The 21,209-nt window shown below is 44.3% G+C and overlaps 1 protein-coding gene across 3 annotated transcripts in view; it reads right to left on the reverse strand.

Annotated features, from left to right (window-relative positions):
- The window catches only part of MDM1 (Mdm1 nuclear protein), an 88,303-nt gene that overhangs the window by 58,487 nt on the left and 8,607 nt on the right, over positions 1–21,209 (reverse strand). For 2 of the 3 annotated variants that reach the window (XM_073555485.1, XM_073555484.1), the window contains exons 3-7: positions 18,907–19,301; positions 18,431–18,565; positions 15,516–15,695; positions 10,417–10,553; positions 8,325–8,424 (exon numbers count right to left, since the gene is read on the reverse strand). In XM_073555485.1, the coding sequence (XP_073411586.1) occupies positions 8,325–8,424; positions 10,417–10,553; positions 15,516–15,695; positions 18,431–18,565; positions 18,907–19,301 (947 nt within the window). The remainder of the gene's footprint in view (positions 1–8,324; positions 8,425–10,416; positions 10,554–15,515; positions 15,696–18,430; positions 18,566–18,906; positions 19,302–21,209) is intronic. The other variant, XM_073555486.1, reaches the window with a different exon arrangement.

The following is a 21,209-nucleotide window of genomic DNA, read 5'->3' on the forward strand; positions in this document are numbered from 1 at the left end:
TAAGACCCTTTTTCTTATCGATTGGGTGGGTTTTGGTCCCGAGGAAAGGTCCTGGGAGCCTCGGGAAAATATCAACGCTCCCCGGATTCTGAAAAAGTTTTTGGCCAATCTCAGTAGGGGAGGACGTAAGGAGAGGGGTACTGTGACATCGGCGGCTATGCCCGCCGATGCCCCTCCTGCAGCAGCGCGCGCCGCAGCGTTCCCTTACCTGCGCGCCCCCGTCCGGGCGCGCGCCCGTCGCCCATTCGCCCTCACGGCGGCTCCTGGCACCCGCCCCCTGTCTCGCGCACGCCCCTTCCCGCTCTCTCTCACCAGCGGTGGGCGGCGCTGAGGGGCTGGACTGGGGGACGCACTTCCGGGGGTTGGTGTATTTCAGGCGTCCTCGCTGTTAGGAGGACGCCTGATGATTGTGTAGTATTCTGCACCCTCTGGCCTCTACAGTTCTCCTGTAGCTCTGCCTTCCTCTGCCTTGTCCTCCCTGCCGTCCTCTGTCTCGTCTCCCTCGCCCTCCCCAGTCTGTCCAGGCGCTGCTTCCTTCCTATCCTCTGTGCCCTTCCCTCTGTCTCCGGTCAGCCCTGGTCCGTCCTCTTGCCATTCCCCGTATTGTGTCTTCCCCTGTGCTACCGGTTCCTGCTCGTATCTCAGCCCTCTGCCTCCCCAGCCCCTTTTGTCCGTGGAGCCGTCCCTCTTGGTTCCGGCTGTCGCGCCTCCGTCCTCTGTGGTCCTGCCCCAAACGATCCCTGTATAGGGGTCGGTCTTCACCTGGGTGCTCGGCCCAGGGGCTCCGGATCCGCGATCCAGAGGGTCCACTCTCTGACGTAGTTTCTCCTAAAACATTACAGTTCCGCTCCAGAATACAATTCCAAGATGATGGTCGTATGGTTTTTACGTTACATAACCCCTATGCAGATGAAGACAGTGAGGAAATCTGTATTTTGCATGACCTTCCTACAGTTATGATGGCCCTGATAGGCCCAGATCCACCCCCAATATTGCCTGAGGATCAACGCCTCACCCCATATCTCTCAGAGATACCATCTGAACTTTGGTCAAAAGGGCCGAATGATATAGGGAAAATGCCCGTTGAACCAGTAAAAGTGTTTCTCAAACCTGGTGCCCCTTTTCCCAAAGTCCATCAATATCCTTTGAAACATGATCAGGAGCGGGGCCTCCAAGAACAAATACAAACGTTACTTGATAACGGTGCTCTGGTACCCTGTGTTTCTCCGTGTAATACGCCCTTGTTTCCCGTTAAGAAAAAGACCCCACCTGGCCTGCCCCCTGTGTACCGGCTGGTACAAGACCTACGGGCAGTTAATGCAGCCACTATTCTGGAAACTCCAGTGGTACCTAATCCACATACTCTTTTGTCCCAAATACCCCAGGATGCTGCTTGGTTTACAGTCATCGATCTTACCAATGCCTTCTTTAGCATTCCGTTACACCCAGATTCCTGGTTTTTGTTTGCATTCACTTTTCAGGGACGACAGTTAACATGGACAGTTATGCCACAAGGGGCCCAAAACAGTCCCAATCAGTTCGCATGTTGTGTCTCTTACCCTGGCAGTTAGATCACCCCCAGGTCACGCTGCTTCAGTATGTGGATGATCTTTTGTTGTGTGCACGGACGGAGCAGGAAGCCAATGCTGCCACTGTTAGCCTCCTCAAGCATCTGGCAGCACTGAACTGTCAGGTTTCGGCCTCGAAACTTCAGTTCTGCCTTGGTCAAGTGATCTTCTTGGGTCACTGTCTCCTTCAGGGTGTCAGACACCTCACAGAAGAAAGAAAAATAGCTGTCAGCTCCCTTCCTTTCCCAAAAGATGAAACTGAACTCCAGCGTTTTCTTGGACTATGTACCTACTGTCGTCAGTGGATACCGAATGCATCCCGCATAATGCAACCTCTTTACAACGCCTTGAAAGACGGCATAATGAGCTACAAGGAAAGATCACCGGTTTGCATGGAAAGCCTTTATCATGCCTTCTCTGAGTTAAAGCGGCTTATTGCTTCCGCCCCTGCCTTGGGCATCCCGGACTATACTCGACTGTTCCATTTGTATGTGTCTGAGAATGAAGGACACGCAGCAGGAGTACTTACACAATCACATGGCAATAGGCAGCGACCAGTGGGCTATTATTCGGCCCGCCTCGACCCAGTGGCCCGAGCATCACCAAGTTGCATGAGGGCAGTTCACGCCACTCACTCATTGCTTGACAAGACTGCAGACATAATTCTTGGACATGAAACGCATATTTTTGCCCCACATGATATTGCAGCAATACTGAGCCTTCAGCAACCAAGACATTTGACTGTGCAACGACACTTACGGCTGCAGTGTTCACTCCTTTTGCCTGATTATGTCAAGTTGCATCGCTGTACAACAATCAACCCCGCTACTTTACTGCCGATCCCCAAGAAAGATGGCAGTGATGAGGATTTTTTCCAACATGATTGTTCCCAACTTCTGACTGAAGAAACAGCTACTCCACCAAATGTCAGTGAGAATCCACTCCCAAATCCTGATCTGGTGTTATACACGGATGGTTCAAGATATGCTGACGAGTTTGGTAGATTCCACACGGGATATGCTGTTACCACAGAGGACACTGTAGTGCACGCAGCTGCGCTTCCGCCCTCACAGTCAGCACAAGAAGCAGAACTTCAGGCTCTGTCTACTGCATGTACTTTGGCCAAGAACAGATGGGCTAATATATACACGGACTCACGGTATGCATTTGATATTGCTCACGATTTTGGGGCTCTATGGGCCAATCGAGGGTTTATTACTACTGCTGGAACCCCAGTGAAAAATGCTGAAGCTGTTAAAACCCTCATGGACTCGATCAAATTACCTACTCAGGTGGCCATTATCAAAGTTAGGGTGCACGGTTCTAGGAATAGCCCACAGACTGTTGGCAACGCATTTGCGGATATGCAAGCAAAAGCCGCCGCTCTCTTACCCGTTGAACCAACCATACCAACTATGGTGACCACACGCTCTCAGCGTAAACAGTTACAAGAAGCACTGACCCTACAAGAACCTGATGATCTACAACAGACTGAAGTTTTCTGTCGGACCCCGCGAGACCGCTTAATGACAATGCAGAGAATGTCTCCAAAGGAAGAGGTGAAGCAATGGAAGACCGATGGGGCACGTATGGATAATGGTCTCTGGAAAAAGGACCAACTCGTATGTCTCCCTAAGCGGATGTACCCTGCTATTGCCACTTGGGCACATGGACCTACACATCGAGGAAAGAATCAGGCCCTCGCACTGGTGCAAAAATTCTACTGGGCCCCGGGAATTTCCACAGTTTTGACAGCGCTCAACCTTGCCTGTAATATATGTCAGACTTGCAATCCTGGTCAACTTCAACGTGTACCCCAGAAGCATCTTGCTAAGCCCGATTATCCTTTCCAAAGGCTCCAGGTGGACCATATCATGTCGCCTAAGTCTGGAAGGTATGAATACTGTTTGGTTGTTGTTGACATGTTCTCCAGTTGGCCGGAAGCATTCCCCGTTACCAACATGACTGCAAAAACTACAGCGAAGAAACTGGTGATGGAAGTCATATGCAGATATGGGGTTCCAGAAGTTGTTGAAAGTGATCAAGGTCTGGCCTTTTCTTCTCATGTGTACCAGGAAGTTCTGACAATGCTTGGATCCACTGTAGCCCTCCATACTCCGTACCACCCACAATCCAGTGGGAAAGTTGAGAGGCTGAACGGCACATTGAAGGGACAATTGACCAAAATAATGCAGGAGACTACGGCTCCATGGCCAGAGCTCCTACCCATTGTACTATACCATATTCGTACTACCCCTATTGCAAAACATGGTCTGTCCCCATATGAGATATTGTTTGGTACTAGGCCCCAGTTGCAAACTTCCAGCCCCAGCAGTTATCAGAAGAAACTGACCGTGCTGTTCAATATGTTATTCAGCTTAGTAAAAATCTTGCTAACACCCATGCTCTAGTTTCTTCTTCTCTTCCAGATTCAGCAGAAACCGACACCTGTCATAACCTGAAGCCTGGTGATTTGGTAGTCGTGAAAAGGCATGTCAGAAAGCACGGACTAGAACCCTTGTATGACGGTCCCTATCAAGTCCTCCTCATCACCCCTACATCAGTGAAACTAGAAGGAAGACCGACTTGGATTCACGCATCGCACTGCAAGCTGGTTAAACGAGCCAATAGCAAATAAGGGGGCATTATGTTTTGGTTTTTCGCATTTTCCATATTATTATTGGTAACTGCATGGGACAGCCTAAATTCCCCAACGTCCTTGAATAATAAGTTTATACAACATCATGAAAAATTACTGAGAGATTTGTTGGACAATTCCCAGTCTCTGGCAGACTGTTGGATTTGCACGTATTCACCAGTGTCAGCCACAAGCATCCCCTTTTTGGCTATCCCTGTTCCACCCGAGGAGTTATTTGCTTGGACTGACTGTTCTGACACACTCGCTAATAATGCCACATATAATGATAAGTTATGGAATTTAACTGTTGGTATACCTATTGTGGGATGGGTGGGATACCCCTGGTGGCAAGGTAACCTTTCAGGAAGTAATACACAACTTCAATATTTGGCCTACAAAGGGGGAGCATGGGTCCCTAAGAATAAGACTAGTTTAATCAATCTGGGGCAAGTTCCAACGTATGGTCTACAAGTCAATTTCAATGGAACTTCACACTCTACTGATGCCTTCAAACCAATGTTGTTAGAAAGAAGGTTACATAACACGTCATGGGAATATTCTAATTTGTTTCCCCAGGGTTCTAACGAAACCTGTGCCAGTATTCCTGGCAATATATCTTGTAATGAGTCCTCTGAATATGTGCCAGGAACCCCCACTTGTGGAAATCCCCATGTAGGTTATTGTAGCCCTTTAGGACAATCTCCAGCTTGGTGCATGCTTCAGAATGCATCTGCATTCATAGACTTAGCTCATAGATTGGTACTGCAACATTCAGCCCTATGGGATTTACCTGATGACATGTTCTGGGTATGTGGAGACAATGCTTATAAATGGTTGCCAGTAGGGGTAAGAGGTACTTGTACTCTGGATCGCTTGACCCCGGCCACCTTTGTTATTCCGAACAAACAGTTGGATACACAGGCTATACCCAAACATACATTATACAAAAGAGCTGCGGACAATTCACCCCGCCCTTCAGGGAGACCACATATAGTACAGATGAGTGTGGCCAATAAAATTGTCAATTCTATTTTCATTTACCCTATGATTACACAAATGTGGGATAAATTGGTTAGGGCCACAGATTATCTAGATGATCAAATTTGGAATATATTGGACATACTTAATACTACTGTTGCTGTCCAAAATCAACTTATTATAGTCACTAATCAACATACTATAGTGCTGGACTACTTAACAGCAGCGCAAGGTGGCATGTGTCAGGTCATTGGACCCGCTTGCTGTCATTATATAGATCCTAACAGTACTATGAAGTTAAGGTTAAAGTTAGAAGATATTCAAAGACTCAGAGATCAATACGATAAAGACAATGATCGTACTAAAGACAGTTGGTGGTCAGACACCTTCTCCTTTCTCAATCCAGCCAATTGGTTCAAGGGAATTGGGGGCTGGATAGCTGGGATCTTACAGAGCTTGTTACACATTGCTGCCTGTATCCTTGTTGTATATGTGATACTAAAACTTGTTCTTTGGTGTATTTCTGTATGTATTAGGAAATTCTGCACAAAGACAGCTAATGATGATACCAAAGGTGTCGTTGCCCCTGCTCTTCTCTGCACTGATCTCAAAAGGCTACTTGATGAAGATGTTGAAGCCAAGCACATGGCTACCTACAAAAGATCTCCACCACCGTCATCAAAAATTGTTATTCGTGAACTGCAGTATACAGGGGGGACGGGTGCGCCGCGACAGCCATGACTGGTAACACGGCATCAGTCATGTGAAGACCAGTACCCCTCAAGCTGTTAGCTTGGGATAGCACCTCTGATGCTGCATATGTGTTATCAAAATTTATCTAGGGGGGAATTGTGAAGTACAGTATTCAGATGTACGGGACATCTTGTTCTTCGGGATCCATTTTTGTGCTTGCGACGCCATTTTGTTGTTTACAAGTAAAATTTTGTAACTTAACTAGATGAAAGTTCATGGCTGTTATGAAACCAGACTGTTCCAGCTGTACAAGATATGAGATATGAGATGAGACCCTAAAAGAATGTGCTATTGTTCTATATTCTACGTCACGCAGCAGGGGACATATTCCGATTTTCTTGCAATACTATTGGCTTAAATGTATTACGATTCTATTGGTAGCTGTATACTTTGCATAATTAAGTAGAATGCTATGTAATGTGAGATTCAATAAACGGGGTTAGTGGTGTGCTTTGATCCTCCCATACAGAGACACATCTCCGTGTGGTTATTCTCAGTTGCTAGCAACATTCTGTGAACTAATTTGGAAATCACTGGATCAACCGTGAAGGGTTAATTTAGCCCTACCTCAACACACCTACTACATATTGGGATAGGATCTTGGAGATGGGAACACCCCTTTAAATTGCAACCTGAAATATTTTTGAGCCATAACCTTCCCTCAGGTTATGGCTCATAAAAAGAGAGAAGTCTAAAGCATAACTCAAAAGTGTCAGCTGTACAAAGATAAGGAAAGGGAAGTATATGTTGCTCAGATTAATGTTTAGTCGCATGTACAACATACGTACACATCCCTTTCTTTCTGTATGTAGGTAAACCAGGGGAAGAGGGGTAACTACCGGGGTCAAAGTCGGCGCCATCATGACCAGGCCTGTTGGGTGAAGAGAAGAGCCTGCCGACGCCAGCAAAACTTCAGCTCGATGTGTGTCCTCGGACGTATATTCAGCTGAAGTGTATTGAAGCACACAGACCCATTGGGTAAGTGCGCGGCAATACATGCTACCGGCCAATCACGTGACTAGAGGTGCATGGAAGTAACTTCATGCGCTCCCGTGTGCGACGAGGAAGCAGATGAGCGGCGAGTACTTTTTTATTTTTTTAAAGATGAGTGAGAACACGGTGGCCATACTACTACATGGATGACTATGGGTTGACTATAATACTATGTAGAGGACCATGGCCTGTGCATTATACTATATGAAGAATATGGGCTGTGTATTATATTATATGGAGGACTATGGGCTGTGCATTTTTCTATATGAAGGACTATGGGCTGTGTATTATATTTTATAAAGGACTATGGGTTGTGCATTATATTAAGGATATGGGTTGTGTTTAAACTAATATGGAGGACTATGGAGAGGCGCATTATACTATAAGGGGTGCATTATACTGTATGGAGGACTATGTGGGGTACATTATACTGTATTGATGACTAGGGTTAGTGCATTATACTCTGCTATAAGGACCCATGACATCTATGTATACCCCTGGTGAGTATAATGGTTAATTTTTTCTATACTTTAAAGAAGAGCAGCAGAATGGAGGTCATATACCTAGATGGGGGATATATACGGTAGTAGGATGGGGCCAGGATAAGGGACATATACTTATGGGGCCAGAAGGAGCTACATGTATGCCAGGATGGAGGGCACATACATATCAGGATGGAGGAGCCCTGGTCCAAATCATGCACCGGGACGCATCAGAGTCTATTTAAGTCACTAACCAGGGGTATGCTGATATACTGAAAAACAGTTGTAATACTGCAGAGTGCTACTCTTAATAGTCATCTAGGTGGTGTTGCAATGGGTACTAGTCACAGTCTCCTTGCTGCTAGTACATCTACACTGTCTTCATTGACATCCCATCCAGCACAGTTTCACACAATAGGTGGCCTTGACTGCACACAAAAAGACCATAGACTAAAGCTTGCATCTACATCTTGTGACCATGGTTTTATAATAATGAAGATCTGATGACTTTTTGATGTTTGGTGAGAACCATGGTCTTAATATCTGTGTAATTACATTCTGAAGAGCATTTGAACAGCTGACCATTATTGTGCTGCACCACGCTAGGCTGGGACCTGTTTTTCTACAACAAGACAATCCTCAGTAGTGCAAGTTCTAATTGACTCTTTGCTTTTATTGTACACATGACTCTTATTTACAAGATACATAAAAAAAATTAGTCTAACTTCGCAAAATATAATCATATGGCGTTCTCAGAACCAACCAGTGCAAACCCTTTCCTTTATATTTTTGTGTTTAATAACAACGTTCAAGGCAATTAGTCCATAATCTTTGAACATGCTGCGAAAAGGATATTTATCAAAAAACGTAAAAGGTTAATAACCTCAGCTCTTCCACATCTATGTTACTCACCTGATCGTGTACTTGGTTCTTTGTCGTCACCCATGCACCATCCTTGTATTTAAATTCCGAAGGTGATAAAAAGTTTGCAGAATATTCAGTTTTCACTTTCCTGGAATGCGAGAAATAATTATCAGACAAGCTTTCCTGCACAGCTGATATTATTTATTTAAATTTAAATTATATATAAACAGTGCCTTGCAAAAGTATTCGACTCCCTGGAACTTTTCAACCTTTTGCCACATATCATGCTTCAAACATAAAGATACCAAATGTAAATTTTTGGTGAAGAATCAACAACAAGTGGGACATAATTGTGAAGTTGAACGAAATTTATTGGTTATTTTACATTTTTGTGGAAAGTCAAAAACTGTAAAGTGGGGCATGCAATATTATTCGGCCCCTTTACTTTCAGTGCAGCAAACTCACTCCAGAAGTTCATTGTGGATCTCTGAATGATCCAATGTTGTCCTAAATGACTAATGTTAATAAATATAATCCACCTGTGTGTAATCAAGTCTCCGCATAAATGCACCTGCTCTGTGATAGTCTCATGGTTCTGTCTGAAGCACAGAGAGCATCATGAAAACCAAGGAACACAATAGGCAGGTCCGTGATACTGTTGTGGAGAAGTTTAAAACAGGATTTAGATACAAAACGATTTCCAAAACTTTAAACATCCCAAGGAGCACTGCGAAAGCGATCATATTGAAATGGAAGGAGTATCATACCACTGCAAATCTAACAAGACCCAGCCGTCCCTCTAAACTTTCATCTCAAACAAGGAGAAGACTGATCAGAGATGCAGCCAAGAGGCCCATGATCACTCTGGATGAACTGCAGAGATCTACAGATGAGGTGGGACAGTCTGTTCATAGGACAACACTCATTCATACACTGCACAAATCTGGCCTTTATGGAAGAGTGGCAAGAAGAAAGCCATTTCTCAAAGATATCCATAAAAAGTGTTGTTTACAGTTTGCAACAAGCCACCTGGGAGACACACCAAACATGTGGAAGAAGGTGCTCTGGTCAGATGAAACCAAAAATCGAACTTTTTGGCAACAATGCCAAACGATATGTTTGGCGTAAAGGCAACACAGCTCATCACCCTGAACACACATCCCCACTGTCAAACATGGTGGTGGCAGCATCATGGTTTGGGCCTGCTTTTCTTCAGCAGGGACAGGGAAGATGGGTAAAATTGATGGGAAGACGAATAGAGCCCCGCGTTCGGTCCGGTTCGATGGGTGTTGTCGTCCCGTCCGGCGCCTCCCATCTTAATACGATGCCGTCCTCCTCCTTGCTTCTTCCTCGGCTCCTGCGCACGCGTACTTTATCTGCCCTGTTGAGGGCAGAGTAAAGTACTGCAGTGCGCAGGCATCGGGAAAGGTCAGAGAGGTCCGGCGCCTGCGCACTGCAGTACTTTGCTCTGCCCTCAACAGGGTCAATAAAGTACGCATGCACAGGAGCTGAGGAAGAAGCAAGGATGAGGATTCATCGTATGAAGATGGGAGGCGCCGGACGGGACGGCGACACCCATCGAACCGGACCGAACGCCGGGGTGAGTATAATCTAACTCTTTTTTCTTATCTTTCAGGTTTCATCAGGGGATTATCTACAGCATTACAGGATGCTGTAGATAAGCCCCTGATGGCGGTGGCTGCAGCTGATAGGCCAAAAATGGGGTGACAGATCCCCTTTAAATTCCACGCCAATATCGCTGATTGTGGCAAATCCGTGCGGCAGGAGATGATCCGCGGCAACTGCCGGGAGATCAGCGGCTAGAGCCGCAGATCTCCTGACGGTAGCGGTGGCTTGCGTCGTTCGAATTCCGTGCCAGTTCGCGGCTGGACTGTGCCTGTCGCTGATTGGTCACGCCCGGCCGGCCACGACCAATCAGCGACACGGGATTTCCATTACAAACAGACAGAATTAGATGATGATTATTATGAGGAATAGCAGAAACAATTTTACAGAAGAGTAATGGCTGCTCTCAAAGAACACAAATTTGAGATACAGAAACAGCTGAGAATGGGTAAAATACTGAAGATAAATAAAATCATCATCACTTTCACACTTCGAAAATGAATATGGCACATACCTATAATACTTTGGCATTTTGACTTGTTGAATAATTTTCTCTTTGATAATCTTTCTACCTTTTTCTTCTTGTTCCTTCCCAGATTTATCCATGTAACCAAGGCCAGGTTCAAATGAACTAATGTCTCTCTTTTTATCCTACACAAAATGATGTAACATAGATTAAGAAAGCCTTCACACAAGATTTGTGTTTTATGTAATTAAAGGGGTTTCCTATTTAAGAAGGACTGAATACTTAGAGAACAACAGATTCAGTTAGTTCTCACCCTCACCAGGTCCGGCGATGGCTCTCCGCTACTGCTTCGGTCACTCTATTTTGGCTACAGCGGTGACGTCAACTCAATAGTGCACATGGCTGCTGCAGCCAATAATTGAGCTCAATGGCTCTACCGGTGTAAATGACATGAGTTATTTGAAGCAATGGTAATGTGATTTTTTTATTGTGAAGTCACAGCTGCAGCCAAAACTCAGAGATCAGAGCAGCAAGGAAGGGCTAGCGCTGGACCTGGGGGAAAAGGAGAGGACCATCTGAGCTTGGGGATAGCTAGAGTGGGAACAGAGTGCAGAACGATGGGGTGACACCCTATAGAGGGAGAGTAGGTTATTTATTGTGATAGGCACAACTCCTATGAAAGCATGAAAGTCAGCGGGTGCTGCTGCCCTGTGGCTGGTGGAGTTATTCCTCCAGATGGATAAATCATGGTGTATGGGCTGGGCTGCTGAAATATTCTATGTGTTTCAACGTCAGCACGGCGTCCTTTTCAAGAAATAAAACTTGTTTCTTTTGTCTTAAAAAATAGATGCCAGTCTGGAGTTGAAACGCATAGAATAAAAAAAATACCTTAATCCTTTTCAGGTGAAGATTTGCTTATTTCAGCAGCACAGCCCTTGCACCGTGATTTGTCCATCTGGGTCTACGATCTCAGGTGTCATTTTAGAGCTATGCAGTTATTTGAGAACCATTTCTCTTAAACTGGAAATACCCTTTCAATAACTAAATAACAACTTCACCGAGTCTGGGTAGAATATTTGAGTACTGCACTTACTTAGTGACATAGAGCATGATGATATTCTTCAATGCCCCCTTATACATTAGATAAATGTTGGTCAAAAGGCATTTTCATCGAGATCGGCAGACCATCTAATGTGTATGGGGGACTCCTGACTGTCCCCTAACAGCTTATACCAGGGGGCATAAGGATAGAGCAATTGGAATTCAATAGCCTGATTCTTTGGTTCAGTGGGGAGATAAGCCTCTGCCACATTATTTTGGCAGTTGTTTTCTCACAGACAACAGAAGAACATTCGGCTGATCCGAGATTAGCTGTATACAGGGAAGTCAGGAGAGAGCGGACAGTCAAACAACTATTTGGCCGACAGGTATCTAATATGTATGGATAGTTTGAATTCCTTTTTGCTACCTGGGTTTATGAAGGAGAAAAGGTGTTACTGGTGGAGGTGAGGCTGCAAGTGAGAGCAGGAAACAGGAGGCATCTCCCCTTATACAGCCTTCTAGTGATACCCTGAGGTATCACATGAAATTCTGCTCATGTTACCATCACAATTACCCTAATGACCACCACTGACACATACAAGGGTACTTTTTATTTTTACTAATAGATGGTGGACTAATCACTCTTTGCACTTAAGACCAACTGTAAACTATTGGGGTGTGTACCAGCACCAGGACTGAAGCTGCATCAAGCACTGTCCACAACCTGTGGTATAAACCACTATGACAACTTCTCTAGGTGATATCTACCACAAAATACCGGTAAAAAGTGTGACTGGTCCAACAGATATACGTATACATCTCTACATAGAAAAATGAATGTATGTATGTGTGTATCACCAACCAATCACGAAGAATCTTTCATTTCACCAGAGCTGGTTAAAAGTAGCTGAGCTGTGATAATAATAATCTTTATTTATATAGCGCCAACATATTCCGCAGCGCTTTACAGTTTAACAGTTTCAACACACAAGTCATAAGTAACAACGTTAACAATACAATAATTAAAGCAGAATCAGACGACCCTGCTCGTGAGAGCTTACAATCTACAATGAGGTGGGGGAGATACAAAGTACAGGTGTGTATTTACAATGAAGGTCCAGCCATCTTGAGGGAGTGAGGGATGGATGGAGATAGTAAATGGGCTACACACGCACACTTACACATAGAATGACTTTGATTAGTGAACGTGATAGGCCGCTCTGAACACATGTGTTTTGAGAGAGCGCCTGAAACTATGCAAATTGTGGATAGTCCTGGTTGGTTGCTATGAGCAAGTTTTCCCACTTGACAACACCTCAGCAGACACTGACATGGTGGGAGAAATCTAGCATCCCCAGGAACATAAGCTCCCAGCCATTGTCTGCCCCCAGAAAGGAGGACAGAGCACATGACAGAAATGAATCCCCCCCCTCCCGTGGATCAATGGTAGGCAAGCTAGGCCAAAGCCACTCAGCGTTTTGGTACTGACCCCAGGCCTTTCTTAAAGGGATCGCCGGTATGGAAGGCAGGGCAAATCCATCCAGTGCTTTAGTTCTGACCCCAGGCCTCTCTTAAAGGGATCCTCGGTATGGAAGTCAGGGCAATTGCCTTCAAATGCTCTGGTACTGACCCCAGGCCCCTTTTAAAGGGATCCCCGGTACAGAAGTGAGGGCAAATCCACTCTGCGCTTTGGTACTGACCCCAGGATCTCGTAAAGGGATCTCCTGTACGGAAGTTAGGGCAAATCCCTCAGTGCTCTGATTCTGACCCCAAGGTTCTATTAAAGAGATCATTGGTATGCAAGTCAGGGGAAATCCACTCAGCGCTCTGGTTCTGACCCCAGGATGATGTGGGATATTAGTGGTAGTTGTCCGGTGGCTCTGGCTGATGGGATGATGTGGGATATTAGGGGTAGAAGTCCGGCGGATGTGACGGGATGATGTGGGATATTAGTGGTAGTTGTCCAGTGGCTCTGGCTGACTGGATGATTTGGAATATTAGGGGGTAGTAGTCCGGTGGCTCTGGCTGACGGGATGATGTGGGATATAAGGGATAGTAGTCCGGTGGCTTTAACGGGATGATGTGGGATATTAGTAGTCCGGTGGCTCTGGCTGATGGGACGATGTAGGATATTAGGGGTAGTAATCCGGTAGCTCTGGCTGACGGGATGATGTGGGATATTATGGTGAATGTGGCTATGCGGAGTGGTCGGGGCAATACACTCAGCTTTATATATATATATATATATATATATATATATATATATATATATATACACACACACCGTATATACTCGCGTATAAGCCGAGATTTTCAGCTCATTTTTTTGGTCTGAAAGTCCCCCTCTCGGCTTATACGCGAGTCGGCCAGGGAGGGGGAGCGGGGGGTGTCGGAGATCATACTCACCTCTCCTGGCATGTCTCTGCAGCCCCCATGCTTATTCCATCTTCTCGGCGCTGTTCTTCCTGCTTTCAGCGGTCACGTGGTACCGCTCATTACCCTCATGAATATGCGCATATGTAATGAGCGGCACCACGTGACCGCAGAAAGCAGGAAGAACAGCGCCGAGAAGATGGAACAAGCACGGGGGGCTGCAGAGACATGCCAGGAGAGGTGAATATAACGGGGGGAGCCATATTCACCTGTCCCCCGTTCCACTGCTGCGTGTCGCTCTGCTGTCTTGCTTCCTCTGGCAGTGACGTTCAGGTCAGAGGGCGCCATGACGTAGTTAGTAGGCGCCCTCTGCCTGACCAGTCACTGCAGAGCCGGCAACGCTGATGAGCAGCAGCTGCAGCAGCGACAAGGTGAGTATGTAGTTTTTTTTTTTAATTGAGGCAGCGGCAGCAGCATTGTAAGGGGCCACTAATCACCGTGCAGCATTGTAAGGGGCCACTAATCACCGTGCATCATTACAAGGGGCCACCAATCACTGTGCAGCATTATAAGGGGCCACCAATCACTGTGCAGCATTATAAGGGGCCACTAATCACTGTGCAGCATTATAAGGGGCCACTAATCACTGTGCAGCATTATAAGGGGCATATGTTATTATGGACCATGTTATAGGGCCACCATTATTCACTGTGCAGCATTATTAGGCATATTTTTGTATGGAGCATCTTATGGAACCCATCATGAACTTTATGGAGCATTATATGGGGCCATCATGAACTTTATGGAGCATCTTATGGGGCCCATTTTATTTTGAAATTTACCAGTAGCGTCGGCATTTTCACCCTAGGCTTATACACGAGTCAATAAGTTTTCCCAGTTTTTTGTGTCAAAATTAGGGGGGTCGGCTTCTACACGGGTATATATATATACGGTGTGTATATATATTCATTATAATTTGTTATAACTAACCGTAGTTAGTTACTATGCCCGGGCAGCGCCGGGCTCTTCAGCTAGTATATATATATATATATATATATATATATATATATATATATATATATATATATATATTCATACAACTCTCCACAGGCAGAACCTGTTTATCCATAGTGAACAGCAGTGTCATTGAAATAAAGCATATGTGCATGGACTTTGACGTTTTTAAGTTGTAAAATTTAACCCCTTCACCACATTAAAGGCAGGGACATGGCTGATGACGTACATGTACGTCACTGGTCGTGAAAAGGTTAAAGGGAAATTGACAGCTGATAGATGGATTCACCAGCAGCTCAGATGATGGCTGCATTCTGTCAGCCAAGTATGTCTGACTCTAAACTGTTGTGGCGTTCAGAGAAAAGCATACTTTAATTCCCCCCTGTCCAACTGGTCTCTTGTGTGGCTTGGTTTCCTGGTGGCTTCTGCCCACCAGCTACCTTGGAGTGACAGGTCTCCCCCTATACACGCATGCAGGGCAGGCGAGGGAAAAGCCACTGGACAGCTTTTAAAGTATGTTTTCTAAGAAACGCTGCAACGTTCTAGAGTTAAGCAAAAGTGGCTGAAATCATGCAGCCGGTATGTGATACATGCTGACGTGGATCGGAAAGCATGCATCAGCCATCAGGTTCACTTGTGTATCATGTAAAAAGTGTACAGAGGCAGGCTGCCTGTGGGCACAAGTAGGCTTATTTGGAGCTAGTATAATCATGCCTTACCTTCCTTTTAGGAGATGAGTGTTCTCGGTCATACTGGAAGGAAGGTTTGTCTTCCCAGTATTTTCTTAATTTTGGACCTTTTGCAGGTGGTGACCCTTTAAACTGACTTTTATACTCAGTATCTGTCTTGACATTTATTGTCTTAAATGGCGGGACTGACTGATTCTTGTTATGTATGACCTAGTAAAAGAAATAATAGCAGTCAGTATGCATAAGAAAACAAGTGTGGGTTCCATAACTGTATGTAATTTCTCTATCGCTTCCTCTCAGTTTCCTAAAATATCCCAATTTATGTATGAATTTTGTTTCTTTTGCACATTTTCACCAATATTATGGAGTTTCCATAAAGGCAACATTATCCAAACCACATTCAAATAAAGGAGGGCATGCAACCATTGTGCCCAGGCTCTGGACCATTATCCCCGTTAAGTTCCTTTTTTATACAATACATTACATCCTGGAACCTAAAGAGTCATCCTAACCACATAAGAATAACATAAGCTGTGATAAATAAGCAGCGGCCTATTCAATTAAATGCCACTATGTAACTAAATGAAAAGATAATACATACATACCCATGCCCGGTTATACCGCCCCCAACAATTCTAATCCAGGCATATCAAAGTTTACCATTCATAGCTTACATATTGGCACTATATTAGTAACAATAAGCCCTCACATGGCCATATTGACAGAAAAAAAAAAAAGTTATGGCTCTGGAAAGAAGGGGAGCGAAACACGAAAACAAAAAATCGAAAAAAGCTCCGGGAGTTAAGGGGTTTCCCGGTTGAGTAAAACCACTTTCCCCAGCTGCAATTTATCTGAAAGCACATACACTATGCTTTATTCATCCTAACAGGGTCCAGCGCGGAGTCTCTGCCGCTGCTCCTAGTGGGTGTTATTGTCTGTAGTGTTCATATCACAGACAATCAGTGAGCTCAGTGATTGGCTGCAGCACTGTCAACATGACGTCAACGCCGCAAACAGTAATAGACACAGGAAGCAATGGTGGAGAGTCAGGGTTTGAACCTGGGAAGATGAGTAAAGTTCACTTTATTTATTTTTTTTATTTTTCTTATTTTTTGTTCTTTATTAAACAAAGTTCGCCAGGGACAAAGGTTTTCCCCAACCAGAAAACTTATTTTCTGTCTTATAGTGATTAATTTCTGGTATAGTGCCTATACAGTTGTGGCCAAAAGTATTGACACCCCTGCAATTCTGTCAGATAATACTCAGTTTCTTCCTGAAAATGATTGCAATCACAAATTCTTTGGTATTATTATCTTCATTTAATTTGTCTTAAATGAAAAAACACAAAAGAGAATGAAGCAAAAAGCAAAACATTGATCATTTCACGCAAAACTCCAAAAATGGGCCAGACAAAAGTATTGGCACCCTCAGCCTAATACTTGGTTGCACAACCTTTAGCCAAAATAACTACGACCAACCGGTTCTTTGTAACCATCAATGAGTTTCTTACAATGCTCTGCTGGAATTTTAGACCATTCTTCTTTGGCAAACTGCTCCAGGTCCCTGATATTAGAAGGGTGCCTTCTCCAAACTGCCTTTTTTAGATCTCTCCACAGGTGTTCTATGGGATTCAGGTCTGGACTCATTGCTGGCCACCTTAGAAGTCTCCACTGCTTTCTCTCAAACCATTTTCTAGTGCTTTTTGAAGTGTGTTTTGGGTCATTGTCCTGCTGGAAGACCCATGACCTCTGAGGGAGACCCAGCTTTCTCACACTGGGTCCTACATTATGCTGCAAAATTTGTTGGTAGTCTTCAGACTTCATAATGCCATGCACACGGTCAAGCAGTCCAGTGCCAGAGGCAGCAAAGCAACCCCAAAACATCAGGGAACCTCCGCCATGTTTGACTGGACCGTGTTTTTTTCCTTGAATGCCTCTTTTTTTCTCCTGTAAACTCTATGTTGATGCCTTTGCCCAAAAAGCTCTACTTTTGTCTCATCTGACCAGAGAACATTCTTCCAAAACGTTTTAGGCTTTTTCAGGTAAGTTTAGGCAAACTCCAGCCTGGCTTTTTTATGTCTCGGGGTAAGAAGTGGGGTCTTCCTGGGCCTCCTACCATACAGTCCCTTTTCATTCAGATGCCGACGGATAGTACGGGTTGACACTGTTGTACCCTCGGACTGCAGGGCAGCTTGAACTCGTTTGGATGTTAGTCGAGGTTCTTTATCCAACATCCGCACAATCTTGCGTTGAAATCTCTTGTCAATTTTTCTTTTCCGTCCACATCTAGGGAGATTAGCCACAGTGCCATGGGCTTTAACTTCTTGATGACACTGCGCACGGTAGACACTGGAACATTCTGGTCTTTGGAGATGGACTTGTAGCCTTGAGATTGCTCATGCTTCCTCACAATCTGGTTTCTCAGGTCCTCAGACAGTTCTTTGGTCTTCTTTCTTTTCTCCATGCTCAATGTGGTACACACAAGGACACAGGACAGAGGTTGAGTCAACTTTAATCCATGTCAACTGGCTGCAAGTGTGATTTAGTTATTGCCAACACCTGTTAGGTGCCACAGGTAAGTTACAGGTGCTGTTAATTACACAAATTAGAGAAGCATCACATGATTTTTCGGACAGTGCCAATACTTTTGTCCACCCTCTTTTTTATGTTTGGTGTGGAATTATATCCAATTTGGCTTTAGGACAATTCTTTTTGTGTTTTTTCATTTAAGACAAATTAAATGAAGATAATAATAACAAAGAATTTGTGTTTGCAATCGTTTTCAGGAACAAACTGAGTATTATCTGACAGAATTGCAGGGGTGTCAATACTTTTGGCCACAACTGTAAATAGGCTATGAAATATAAACCTTGCAATAAAATTTTAAAAAAAAATAAATAAATAAAAATCAGAAAGTCCTTTAAAAAAACGTATATGAAGACATACATGTTCGGCAGCAAGCAACGGGGAGTTGTCTGTGGGACTTTTTTTTTCAAATTGCCTTCTGTACTCCGATACCTTCAGCGGATGGTGTGCAGCCGCTACATTCAAGCCTGCCTTCTTCTGCAGAACCCTGTGGATCTTCACATATGACAAAACTTCATCAGTCTCTATAGAGTTCATTTCTTGGAGTACTTCCAAGTAAAATCGGAATTTGCAAATATACAATTAATGCATTCAGTAACCTATGAGGTCATCACCCACTGTACAAATGAAGGACTAATGCACACAGCAGAACAGTATGCACAGTAAGGACACTGCGGACTCATACAATGTGAAGGTTGTACTGAGAGATGATTCAGATTTGTGACTAGGCCCTGAAGCTGTAACTGGGAAAGTCCAAACTAAACAAGCAGAATCAGCAATATATAACTCACTATACAACTATAATATACCATGCCAAAACCTATTTCGGCTCTTACCCCATTTCTGTCTCTTGGTTGCTTTGCATCACCAGGCACTTGTGCACTTTTTGTTTTCTCCCTTTCTTTGTTCTTGGGCGCACTGTCATTCACAGGTTGCTTTACGGGCGCTGCTGCAAGGTCATCCGCAGACTTAATTCTAAGGACTGCAGAGCTGCCATTGTCGGGAACCTTTCTAGGCACGGTTGATTGAGATCTCGATTTTTTTTGCGACCTTGGAGCGTCTGGCGTGTGTAATTTCTCTTCGACCACGGTATGCGTTTTACCATTTTGTGCGCGGCTTGACGTTTCCGAGGTTAAAGCATTATTTTCTTTCCAATGAAATGATTTTGCAATCTGAGGATTATAATATAGAACTCTTCGTTTTGAAGGAAAGTTGGGTTCTCTAGTAATACCTTTATAAAGAAACAAGCATAACAATAAAGAAGACAAGCAATCACCAAAATATCTTAATTATTTTCTTGATTGAGGGTGTAAACGAATTTTCTTTCTTCGGGAGCGCGCCTGTCCTCTGCCTCCCGGCTTCCTGGATGCTGATGGGTGGTGCACTCCTGAAGACTGACAGTCCACCAGCAGCATGGTCCGTACCGAGGACTCTCTGATGTGGCTAGCATAAGGAAGATTTCCCTTTGCAGCATTGTAGGAGTTCGATGGGCCCTAAAACTGTCTGAAGCCGGTGATCTGTCCGCCTTCAGAGTGGCGCTTGCAAGTATAGAAAACCGTTCTTGCCGCCTAATCCCTTAGGGTCTGTGCACACTTTGCATATTTGATGCAGATTAGTTGCATTTTTTTTCTGCGCAGAATTGTCACAAAACCTGAAGGGTTTCCTGATATCAGCAAAGTGAAAGACAATCCTGAAGTCTCATGCAAATTTTACTTTTTTGTGACAGAATTAACTCTGCAGAATGTCAATTCTTCCAGCGTTTTTGCTGCAGATTTCCCTCATACTAATAAGTGGGGAAAAATCTGAAACAAATACACACATACAAAACACATCAAAAACACGTTAAAAACAAGGCAAAACCTATCCTAATTTAAGCAGTGTTTTTCCTGCCCGAAGAGTCATAAATGGCACCAAAATGCCTTTACCAAAAAATTGACGCATACTAATACCCTTGGGTCTCTACTTTCAGCTGTAGTAATGGTGTACCGACACAGGTACATGAACACTGTAGCCAAGCACTGGCTGTAGCACCCTGCAGTCAGTGACTGACTACGTAGCAGACTTAAATGATAATTAAATCTGAACCTGACATATATTCCTTAGAATAGAATATACCATAAATCATTAATTAACAATGAATTTCCTACACCAAACTCTTTAATCCGAGCCTAACAAGAAATTATTAAGAAATAGTTACAGGTGTATTCTCCAGTTATCTGCTATCAATAAGATAGTGGATAACTTTCCAACCGCTGGCGCCCCCACTGATTCTGAGAACCAGGGCTCCCAAGAACCCTGTGTGAATGGAGCCATGGTTGATCATGCGCACTAATGCTTGATTCATTCTTATGGGAGTGCTGGGGACCAGACAAATGCAGGGCTTGTCTATATTTAGATGTCCCATTAAGAATAAATAGAGCACCAGTGGGCATTACCACCCATTGGCCTGGTGATGCACCCAGTGGACGGCCCCACAATAAACGAAAAGTTAGGCTGGTTTCACATTAGCGTTTTTTAGCGCAGCCCATTGTGTGCGTCCATGCGCAAGAGCCATGCGCCCCTATGTTTGACATGGCGGGCACATGGTCTAGCGTTTGCACGCGTTTGTATGCGTTTTCGTGCGCATGCGTTTTTTTGTAGTGCGCGCCCAACGCAACCTGTTGCATTTTTGGGTCCGTCCAACGGCGTAAAAAAACGCATGCGCACGCTAGCGTATGGAATGCGCAAAAATAACACATTACAGTCTATGGGAACGCAGGCGTGCGCATGGACATGCGCACGCCTGCGTTTGAAATCGCATGCATTTTAAGCGATAATATGGCTAGAAACTGGTTAAAAAGCATGCGCCTAAAAAATGCAAACGCATGCAAAACGCATGATGCGTTTTTTGCATGCGTTTCTATTGCGCACGAAGTGCAGCACTAAAAAAACGCTAATGTGAAACTAGCCTTATCATGATGGACAGCTGATGACATTTAAACTTGAGAAGACCGTTTTAGACGAAAGGCCAGGGAGTAAAGGTTGTGATAAAATCATGATGTGATTAAAAAAATTAGATTCATAATTTTTGCAAAAACAAACACATTGATTCTGGATATTTTTGGGGCTGCATGACCCATCCTTAATAGACAAGTTTAAT

The sequence above is a fragment of the Dendrobates tinctorius genome, unplaced genomic scaffold (genome assembly GCF_039654945.1).
Source record: "Dendrobates tinctorius isolate UK_male_01 unplaced genomic scaffold, ASM3965494v1 ptg000224l, whole genome shotgun sequence".
Lineage (NCBI taxonomy): Eukaryota > Metazoa > Chordata > Amphibia > Anura > Dendrobatidae > Dendrobates > Dendrobates tinctorius.